This window comes from Phoxinus phoxinus (genome assembly GCF_949152265.1).
Source record: "Phoxinus phoxinus genome assembly, chromosome: 11".
NCBI lineage: Eukaryota > Metazoa > Chordata > Actinopteri > Cypriniformes > Leuciscidae > Phoxinus > Phoxinus phoxinus.
In genome coordinates, this window is record NC_136886.1 from 4,219,077 (window position 1) to 4,230,929 (window position 11,853).

General features: G+C 40.1%; 2 protein-coding genes across 2 annotated transcripts; both read right to left on the reverse strand.

Annotated features, from left to right (window-relative positions):
• Nucleotides 1-3,770: 3,770 nt before the first annotated feature.
• On the reverse strand, nt 3,771-4,715 carry LOC307006984 (odorant receptor 131-2-like; the record flags this gene model as incomplete). Its single annotated transcript, XM_079628535.1, has 1 exon — nt 3,771-4,715. One exon carries the CDS (start codon nt 4,713-4,715, stop codon nt 3,771-3,773), a length of 945 nt encoding a protein of 314 aa, XP_079484661.1.
• A 4,854-nt stretch (nt 4,716-9,569) lies between these two features.
• LOC307006575 (odorant receptor 131-2-like) lies at nt 9,570-10,813 on the reverse strand (the record flags this gene model as incomplete). Its single annotated transcript, XM_079627679.1, has 2 exons — nt 10,774-10,813; nt 9,570-10,659 (listed from the first exon to the last, which is right to left on the reverse strand). The coding sequence occupies exon 2, from the start codon at nt 10,617-10,619 to the stop codon at nt 9,570-9,572; it is 1,050 nt and encodes a 349-aa protein (XP_079483805.1). The 5' UTR covers nt 10,620-10,659; nt 10,774-10,813.
• Between the last annotated feature and the right edge of the window lie 1,040 nt (nt 10,814-11,853).

An 11,853-nucleotide genomic window follows, 5' to 3' on the forward strand; every position in this document is an offset into this window, starting at 1 on the left:
GGGGTCGGCTGCGCCCCTGCCCACGTCTTCAGGCAGGAAATGCAGATTCTGTACCCTCGGATTGCGAGCTATACGGACGGACCTACGCCAAAGAACTTTATATCACAATACCTGCTTGCTGGGCTGTTAATAAATGTATGATTGTTACGTTATTTTGTCTCCCGAATCTTTCTGGTAGAACTTGCCTTTTATAACATGTTTCCGCTGTTCGACTAATTCAGCAAGCAGTAGCGCTTCTTTCTCCCCCCAGTTCGTTTTTTTCCGGCTCATTATATTAAAATCTAGGCTAAATACTGGCATGTCAGTTAACAGCACACCGGTTTAAAAATTGTAATTAAGACATGGTGGAAACGTGTTTATCTTTAATTTCCTATTTGTATATCATAATGTATTCTCTTGAAAATTATTTATTGTCAAATGTGTGTTGAATGTAAACTCCTCTTGGGGAATTTTCACAATTCAATGTGAATTTATCTTAGAATATTTTAAAATAAGGAAATCTATTCAGTGATTGCTCCATGCCAATGTCGTCATCCAAAATCTCGTTTATGGCACAGCAGTGTTGTGAATCATGTCACAGGTCAGGGCGGGCCAAGCCAGACTGCACCCACCCCTGGAAACCGGGAACCACCTCGAGGAACGTGTCAAGGACCAGACAGACAAGGGAATAAAATAATGACAGTATTTTATTATATTAAAATTGGTAAATTGGATAAGTCCTAATTAAAATCTTCTTCTTGCCGCCAGGGCAGTTCGGGCGTCTCTGGACCCCCTGGGACGGGAGGGGAGGAACGATCGTAGCGGGCCGGGGGCTCGTTGAAGGGGGATCAGGGGAAATCCTCACGCCGCCCAGGAAGGTCACTAGGTAAGTACTTCTCCACAGGACTCAAGCGGGGGTCGGGGTCATACGAACCCCATTCAGACTGGAACCAGGTAGGTATGCAAGTGTGGGGGCGAGCGAGTCACTGGAACGATATGGCAAGGTTTAACTGTTCGACAGTATATGAACACTCAGCTGAGGTACCTTCTTTCTTTCCGATTCGGGCAGATGCTTCCAATGGAGGACGTGTGGAGACCACCAGACAGGGAGGACACTTTAAGCGAAATGCTCCACTTGGCTGAGCACTGGAACGGTACAGTAAGGTTTGGCTGTTCAACAGTATCCGTAACTTTCGACTCAAATACCTTCTCTTCTTCTGAACAGGGCAAGGCTTCAAGGAGGCGGATGGAGACCACCAGACGGGGAGGACACTTGGAGCGGAACGCTCCACTTTGGCTGTGCACTGGAATAATACAGCAGGACTTAACAATTCAATAGTACATGCAACATTCAGCTGAAATGCCTTCTCTTCTTCGTGAACAGGGCAAAGGCTTCCAATAGGGGTGTGTGGAGACCACCAGGCGGGGAGGACACTTTGAGCGAAACGCTTCACTTGGCTGAGCACTGGAACAGTACAGCAAGGTCTTAACAGTTCAACAGTACATACAACATTCAGCTGAATTACCTTTTCTTCTGAACAGGGCGGAGGCTTCAAATAGGGGCGTGTGGAGACCACCAGGCGGGGAGGACACTTTGAGCGAAACGCTTCACTTGGCGGAGCACTGGAACAACACAGCACGGTTCTACAATTCAACGATATATGAAGCACTCAGCATTAACGGAGCCGGGTCTTCTTAAAGCCGGAAGTTGGGCGCTGGTTTTGTCGAAAACCCTTCTTTAGAGACAGCGGGTGGAAGACTGTAGGAGGAGAGTGCTCGTCACTTCAGGCACTGCAATTCCACTCACACACCGTGCATTCGGGCCAGCACTCACCCACCGGTCTTTCTTCCACCAGATCGAATCTCGCCTTCGGTCAGGATTTGACTTCGCTCCCGGAAAAGCAGAAGAACGGTGCAGCAATCATCACATTCGGCAATGAGAGGACAGGTGTTGGAGTCAGATCAACAATTCACTCGGTGTATTGGTTCACTCGTGCCACACACTTTCCAAACTCTCACCACCAATTCAGTGTTAGTGCATATAAACAACGGATCCAATACTCATCACTTGCGTCCTTCCCACTGCTGACGATATTCTTTAGGTCTTCGCTGACAAATCCTTCACGCCTTCCTTTCTCTTCCTCGGCTTCAATCTTCACCACTCCACACCCCAGCCTCAATAAAAAGAACAACCCGCTGACAAACACAGTATCACACGGGAGGAGAACCACGCCACAGTCTGTTTTCTCTCTGTTTTTAAAGCCCCATCTCAATATGTGTCCCTCTCACAGCGTTCCCTGTAATTGCCCCACACCTGCTGTCACTCAGGCAATTTGCCTCGCTGCCATGGCAACAAATTCGCAGTGCATTCACCAGGATCTTGGTCCCGTTCAGGTTTTTGTCACCCCGTGACAAATCATCTCTTAGACTGACACTTGAGATTTAGTCCTACACTTCACTTAATTTACGACGGAAATGCTTGATAACTAACTTTTAAGCGCAGCTTTGAGACAAGATTTTTTTTACTCTTTAGTCAATTCTAAGCAGTGTTCTTGTGAGTAATTCTCAGAAAGTCTTGATAAATATGGGCCCTGAACCCATTCTTGGTCACAAATGTCACTGAGTTTTCAGAGGAAGTTTTGCAGAGATGCAAATGTTGAATGAAAGAAGACTAAACGGAGTTGATTAAACTGCAAGAAAATGTGGCTCTGAAAGAGCGGGTTAGTAATTGTGACCCTGACACTTTCTTAGGATGATGCTTGCAGCTTATTTCCCTGTTCTAAACAAAATGGCACAACACATCCTGACCATGTTTAGTTCCACATACTGCTGCAAGTCAGCATTCTCCATAATTAATTTGATTAAAACCAAATACTACACCAGGATTAGCAATGAACACCTTCTTGGACTTCTTATTGTTATCATATAGGGCCAGTATACCTTTTTGTGGTTGCTGTGATTAAGAGTGGCCTGTTTTGTAATTGTTTAAATCTCAACCCTGAAGCAGATTTCATCCTTGTAAATGTATTCATCCAACACGTTGTATAAAAAAAAAAAAAAAAACAGAGTCATAAGGGTAAAACATATTAAAAATTACTTTTATTATTATTAATAAAAAATAAAAAAAGACAGCGTGCAAACTACACCACCTCTGTAAAAATTGCATATCACAAATAAAATGTAAATAGATTACCTTATGGGAAATTGTAACACAACTAAATCAAATCCAATGCAATTTAATCAAGACCTAAACACACAATTCTGAATGAAAAATGTAGAGTGTCCTTAAGAATATATATATATATATATATATATATATATATATATAAAAGTTTGCCTACACTTTATTTTGTACTTTTATTTAGTTTGTTGATCATTTTGCATTTACTACATGATTATAGTTATACTTTGTCTAACATCTTTCCACTATTTTCATCGTACACAGCTAAGCTGAAACATTTTGGTAATACAACTGTATAGGAAATAAACCACACAAGATTGTTAGGAGTGTATGATACATGTAATTATGGTCCGCCTGCTCATAATCATTTACTGTATGTTTTAATGTAAACAGTTCCACTTTAAAAACCATGGAAAAGTATTATTGTTTTACGATTAAAGAACACTGTTCATTTATTGCATAACAGCATGGCAGTTCATTAGGTTTAACATTTACATCATGTGACAAAACATTCATCTGGTACACTTACATGAATATTTACAGTATGCATGCTTTACCAACAATTGTGATGCAATTTTAAGAAACATCTAATGATGTTCCCCTTTTTTGCTCATTTTTTGAATGATTCAACTTTTACAATGAATAATCTGCTTGAAAAAAGTTCCTTCATGTGTTTGTAAAAATGCTTATCTCGAACACCATAAATCAGGGGAGTAAGTAGTCGTGGCAAAATGTTTGTTAGAAGATAATTTAAAAATGTTAGTCTTGCCCGATCAACTGGAAGAAGTGGGACAAACATCTTGTCTATGACAGCAGAAATGTAGGACAACATACAGAGCAGAAGCTGTGCTCCATGTAACAGGATGGTGTTTTGGGCCTTTTTTGCTGAGGATTTATCAGTGGTGGCTCTTCTGGCCGCAATAAGCACTCGGCAATATGTGAATACAAGAATTACCCACACAACAGATGAGTAAAGGCCATTCATAAATCTGGACTGTACTTCATGGGATGGTGTGCTGTACAGAATTGATGCACCACAAGAAGTAACTGTAGAAGAAACAGATAAAGGACGAACAATTGAAAGGAGAATCAAGTCAGCCAAACCAGGTAAAACTCCTACACCCCAAATCAGAGAGATAAGGATGTATGTCCTGCGCACTGTGCAGATCTGATGATGATGCAGTGGTTTGCAGATGGCAACGTAACGCTCAACAGCCATACCAGCCAAAGTCAGAGGAGTGTTCTTGTGAGTTGTTGAGGCTATTATTAGCAGTGTAACACAGAACGGGAGAGGAACATTTTGCCATACATAAGCCATCACAGAAAGAATTACACTAAAAAAAACCATGAGCATATCATTGATAACCAAGTGAATATATAATATGTATCTTGGATCATTGTAGAAAATTGAACTCCTGAAAAATGTCAATACAAACACTCCATTAATGGACAGAATTATGACAGCAAGAAGAACAGTGGTGAAATTTTTAGCAAAAGCATCTGCATATCTTTCTTGTACACTATATAGAAACATTGTAGAGTTCATTGTCCTCATGCACAGGTGTAAACTATTATTAGTATTATTTTTTTTACTGTTGATGTTCTTTTCCTTCCAACGATCTTGATCACTGTCAAAGGTACATCCAGCTAATACGATGGTAGCCTATTTACCTGAAAGATTTTTTAAATTGATTTAATCTGATATAGAAATGAAAAAAGGAGAAACATTTTGTAGGTTAACAATTATAAGTTTTAGAGTATACAATTATAATAATAAAGACAACTTACACTTTTCAGTTTGCCTAGTAAATAGTTTTGGCTCCAGACGAAAACGGACCAGTTTATATACTCAGATAAGATGTAAAAGAGGGGGGAGAAAAAAGGGAGGGAAGGAAAGAGAGTGATTATTTCTGCACACTGTGTTTAGGGAGCTGTGTGACCGCACATTTTTCACAAAATAAGATATTTGTCAATGACGCTTAGGATCTGTTGCGCACCATATTCTCCGCCATGGTGCCATCTCTCTTTATGCACGGCATACATTGTATGATTTTGGGCTGTCCCAGACAAAAAATTACAAATCTTGGCAATTTCTGTGGTCGTGGCTCCTAAACGGTAGTCCTACACCATACAGTGTGAGAGGTTCATAGACGGCCATTGTTACATTCTTGCGACCAAAGATAGCCTGCGATAATTTTCTGACGTCAAACTCACAGTGTGTTTGCTGCTACGACCTACGTCCACTGAATAGCCAATAAAAATGCAACATGAAATGGCGTTTTGATCAACGCAACATGACGCTAAATCTTAAACATACTTACCTTAAGGTCCATTTGCAAAATTGGCAGTCTTTTCCCTAGCCATGACTGTGTCCATATTCTTTTTTGCTTCCTCCTCTTTTTTTTCAGCGATTTTTTTCATCTTGCTCTATTTGTTTACCACTAGCGCATGCTGATGATGTTTTATTCTTCTATACTTATTTGTAGGGCTGTCACTAATGATTAAATTGGTAATTGAGTAATCGTCTATTATTTCGACGATTAATCGAGTAATCCGATTATTTTGTGGTAATAAAAATAGACCTAAGGCGAACAATAGCCTTATTCAAATACTTCAAATACATATAATAACAATGGGGCAATCAAAAGTAAGAAATCATATGGTTTTGAACAACACTAAATACATAATGTAATATACATAATAGATAAAATCCGTGTTTAATATTGGTCAAACAAGATTTCCACTTAATATTTAATATCTTCTTTTCAATAGAAACTCTTTATTCTTGAACAAGAATATGTGGACATCAAAACATGCAAACTCAAAGCGAGGGTTTAAACCTTTACTTTGAAATAGCAATGAACAGTTAGCATATTTAGAAAGAAATAGATGTATTCTCCTGTGTTGGTGTAGATTTATAAATTATTTACCTTACCAATCTGGCACAAATGGCTTTCCCAGATGAATGTTATAAGCAACGGAAACTTAGCATACGCAGAGATGGCGTTTGAGATGCGACCCACACAAACAAACAGTGCAACACGAAACGCTATGAAACACAAAGCGCATCAAACTTTATATGCGGGATTACCAAATGCATGTTATTGGAAACTCAAACAAACACAATACTATTGTAACGAAGTTCAGATGTTATGGCAAGAAGGAGGTGGGAACCGGCGAACATTCAACAATTTTAATAACCAATAAATAAATAAATAAATACAAAAAACGAAAGTAAAGACGGCAGTCAGGCCTGTTCCTCTCTCGATCTCCACTGTCGTCGCTACTCCTTTTATGCTTCCACTCCTCCGTGAGAGATACGAGACCTGTGCGTCGCACAGGTGTCGCTCTTTATCAATCACGCCAACGGCCTCGCGCAAGAAAGAAAGAAAGTATATTTTGAATACAGTATATTGCTCTCATGGTGTAATTATGGGTCCATCTGATTATAATGCAGCATTTAGATTTTGATGTGAATTTGTGGTAAAGTAGTAAAGCAGGGGTCACCAAACTCGGTCCTGGAGGGCCGCTGTCCTGCAGAGTTTAGCTCCAACCCCAATTAAACACACCTGAACCTGCTAATCAAGGTCTCACTAGGCATACTATAAACTTTCAGGCAGGTGTGTTGGACCTGGTTGGAACTAAACTCTGCAGGACAGCGGCCCTCCAGGACCGAGTTTGGTGACCCCTGTAGTAAAGTATGGTCTCCACAACCTCGGCCCCTCATAGACCAAACCCACAGGCTCCAGAGCAATCGGGGGGAAAGCGTAGCCTCAGCCATGTCTATACCATAACGTCCAGCCCCAAGAGAACTGGGTTTCTCAAATCCTGAGATGCGGACAGATCCACCTACGCTTGGCCAAAAAAACTCCCATATACACTTCACCACCTCGGGTGAAGTCTCCATTCCCCGGGCCTCAGCCCCTGCCTCAACAGGATGTCTGCTCCTAAGTTTTGGTACCCTGGAATCTAGACTGCTCTCAGGGATAGCTGTTTTCCTTGGGACCACAAGAGAATCAGGTGTGCCAATTTGCATAGCGGGCACAGACACTGACCCCTTAATGCTTTATATATAAGAGACCACTGATGCAAACAAGCACATGATGGCCTCTCAGGTCTAGGAGGAAATGCTTCAATGCTGTGAAGACAGCCATCTTTCCCAGGCAATTCATGTGCCACGAGAGATGATGACTGGTCCACAGACCCTGAGCTGAGTGGCCTTCCATAACCGCGCCCCAGCCTTTGAGGGAAGCATTTGCCGTGAGCATGAAGCGATGACAATGGGCTCCTAACATGGGACCTTGGGGCAAGAACCAAGGCTTTCTCCACATCATCAAGGTGCAAAGACCTTGATCATGCAGAGTTGGTTCCCTCTGGGAAAACCCCATTGGTCTTGAGCCACCACTGCAAGGGTCTCTTGTACAGCAGGCCAAAAGATATCACTTTGGACGCAGCTGCCATCAGACCCAACAGTCTCAGAAACTGTTTGACAGTGAATGACTGGCCTAGCTTTATCTTGTTTACGGCAGTGAGAATCAAATCGATACGAGCAGGAGACAGACGTGCCTGCATTATCGTTGAGTCCCACACCACACCTAGAAAAGTGGTTCTCTGTGCTGGAGAAAGCATTATCTTCTTGGCATTCAGCCTTCACCCTAACTCATTCATAATGGCGAGGATGACATCTCAACTTTTGCAATATTTTATAATCGACGCATGGAACCAGTTCCGTCCAGTTTTCTGGGAAGTCAGACGACTGGTAGGGTGTAGTTCTTACATCAGCACCTTTCCTTCCGCTAAGGCGATATCATGCACGTTTAGGTTCAAGTTAAAGTTTCCTATAATGTTGAACCTTGGACCAACCTTGCATCATTTAAGCACATTTCGGTAGATGAGTTTGGAGGAGGAACTAATCACCGGACCCATTACCTGTGGTATGCCCCTTTTGGGTGAGCCCTTGTATTTGGGTTAGTGCTCCCTTATGTGTATCCTCCACTGTTCGGTTCCCTGGCTTGAACCCTGAGTCTTCCCCTGGACAGAGCTTTGTTCCGTCAACAGTCACTGTGGTTGGTAGTTTCTCCCCCTTAGGTGGAGCACTCCACAGAGACTATGTTGTACTACCTCCGGTAAATCTATAGGATGTATTCTTCACATACGGACCTCCCCGTCGGGTAGCATGTGTTCCCTTTGCATTGAGAAGGAGAATGATTCTCAACGTTAACAACCAGGTGTCCTCAGCTGTACATAAATATTCAGCAGAAAAGGCAGCTGAAGTGACCTTCATTGTATGGTAAGTCTGTCTTGAGGGAAGACTGGAGGTCACGCCCCCTGGTCGTTGGAAGGTTGCAAGTGGCTTGAGTGCATTGTTACTGGCACACTTTGGCTAAAGAACAGTAATTTTGTCAATTTGTGACAGAAAAGTATGGCAGTATTTTTATTTATTTACATTCATTCACTTGACATAGACTTTCATTTCAAGTAAATTACAGTGTATTCAAGAGTTACATTTATTAAATATTTTATTACATTTATTATTGTTAGCGCCACACTTTACCAGTTGACGTACAGTAATTATGTCATAGGATCAAGTCTAACCTTTGCATCAAGTATTGCAAATAATTAATCTAAGTGATGACACTTACATTAACAATTTACAAATATTATGTGTCTATTATGTATTACAGTATTTAAGAAACTTCATAATTTATGATTGCACTAAAATATGTTTACAAAGAAGTTTAATATTCAAGAAATTAAAACAGCATTGTTTTTCAGCAGAGAGTAAATGAAGAAAACAAACAACAAGATTTTTTTTTTATATGAAACTGTGACAAGTTAAGGAATTTTTGTACTATAATGTTGGCACTATAATGTTGGGAAGACACATTATTGTATACAAATTGTGTATTTAATCAGGCTATTAAGGAATATGTATACAGTGTGCATACAAATAAATAAATAAATAATAATAAAAATTCTGCATTTTTATTTAAGAGTTACAGAGAAGACAATTAGCTTGAATCGTCCTCTACTGAGACCATACAATAAATTATGGATAAACTATTGTTGTGTATAAAAAAAAAAACGATTTAGTAAAATAAGCAATAAAGCAACACTCAGTAATGTAATTTCACAATTGTGATATATTCCATAAAACATAAGTCTGTATTTGAGCGACAATGCCTGAGTTTATTTGTATAACGTACAACAGTTTTTTAAATGCTACAAACATGATTTTTAATATGCTCTAACACCTTTTCTCTAAATTCCACTTTGCCAAGAAGTTATAATTACAAAATCAGAATAAAAAAATAACTAAGAGAAAAGCATGTATTAAAAAAATATATTTTGCATAGGGAGAATAATAAAATAATTACTAATGATGCTTATATGATGATACATTTTTAGCTCACTGCTTAGTTGATTCAACTTTTACATTAAGTAACCTACATGAAAAAAGTCCTTTCATGTATTTAAAAAATTGTTTATCTCGAACACCGTATATAAGGGGGCTAATTAGTCTTGGTAATAAGTTTGTAAGAAGGTAATTGAAAAAGGTGATTTTTGACCGTAGAGTAGGTACGAGTTGGCCATAAATCTTGTCTATGACAGGAGTAATGATGGACAACATACAGAGCAGAAGCTGTGCTCCATGTAACAGGATGGTGTTTTGGGCCTTTTTTGCTGAGGATTTATCAGTGGTGGCTCTTCTGGCCGCAATAAGCACTCGGCAATATGTGAATACAAGAATTACCCACACAACAGATGTATAAAGCCCATGGGTAATTTTGCTTTGGTCTTCATGGTATGGCGTGCTATACACATTAGTTGTACTACAGAGACTACTTGTTGTAAAAACAGATAAAGGACGAACAATTAAAAGGAGAATCAAGTCAGCCAAACCAGGTAAAACTCCTACACCCCAAATCAGAGAGATAAGGATGTACGTCCTGCGCACTGTGCAGATCTGATGATGATGCAGTGGTTTGCAGATGGCAACGTAACGCTCAACAGCCATACCGGCCAAAGTCAGAGGAGTGTTCTTGTGAGTTGTTGAGGCTATTATTAGCAGTGTAACACAGAACGGGAGAGGAACCTTTGGCCATGCATAAGCCATCACAACAAGACTTACACTGAAAAAAACCATGAGCATATCATTGATAACCATGTGAATATATAATATATATCTCGGGTCATTGTAGAAAATTGAACTCTTGAAGAACGTGAAAACAAATATTCCATTGACGCTGTTAACTATGAGCCCGACAAGAACAATGGTGAAATTTTTTGCAAAAGCTTCTGCATATCTGTCTTCTGTGGTGTACTGAACCATTGTAGAATTCATTATTCTTTCGCACTGGCATACAGTTCTGTGACTCTTATGTGTGAAAATACTTTTTCTTGGCTTTTTGGTTGTTTTTGTTTTTCCTCCAAATGATGTCCTCAACTTTCTGTCCATCAAGCAATAAGATGAATATTTTCCATCTGTCTCATCTAATCTGAAAAGAAAATAGATACACTTTTAACAGAATATTTAAGAGTGAGAAGCTATTAGCAACACATGAACAGCATATTATGTATATTAAAATATGTGTTAAACAAAGAGCGCTTACCTTTCCACCTTGTATGATCGACTGATTTGCCTCAAGATGTAAAAACTGACAAGTTTAAATACTTTAGATGAGGAAGAGGAGACAGTGAAGGAGTAAGAAAGGGATTGGGGAGGGAGAGGGAGAAAGAGAGAGAGAGGGAGAAAGAAAGGGAGTGGGGAGGGAGAGGGAGAGGGAGAAAGAGCGAGCACGCAATATGGTAATATTGAGACAGGCATAAAACAGGAATACATTGAAATGATGATGAAAAGTAGTTTTTTAAAATAATTTCAAATATTTAACGAACGATTTGATTGAGAGTAGTGGATTTTGAGTCAAAGTTGTTCAGAATGAGAAGATCTAACATATGATATGAATATTGTGTGTACGTGTGAAACAGTGTGATATAAGAGGCTTAAAACCCTATAGCGCCACCTGCTGGCCGATTTCTTTCAAATTTTGCACAGACCTTTATGTCCATGAGTCCACGAATGTCCTCATAGACAGACACGGCACCTTGGACAGAAACTGCACTTTGCACCTGACTGTTGTTTAGCTATAACCGTTTTCGTGTTTGTTTGTTTTGTTTGTTCATTTTATAGCGCCACCAAGTGGCCAGTTCTTTTCCACGCGACCACAGACTGAGTCTGTACATATGTGTATCAAGTTTTGTGAAATTAGCTCATTCTGTTCAAGCGTGATAGCCATTTTAATAAAAGTGATGCCTTCGGCATCTAATCATGGATGTGAATAAAAAAAAATTGTTGTTGAAAATTATTAACAATCAGACTCCAGAAACTTTCTGCACTGGGTTGGTTCTGGTCGGGCGAAAACCCTAGGACTAGTTCATAAAAGTAGGTTTTTCAAAAAGTCCAAAATACCCCAAAATTCCACCAACATGCATTTTGTTCGTCTTGAACCAATGACGATATAAGACACTTGAGTCTGTGGGGCGAGCCTCGGTGACGTTGTAGATGGCAGTGGCGGCTCATCACGGGAGGCAAGGGTGGCCCAGCCTTTATACCAGCGGTATAATATGGATATGGTCATGGATGAATGGCACAACAATGGGCCTCAGGATCTCGTCACGGTATCTCTGTGCAT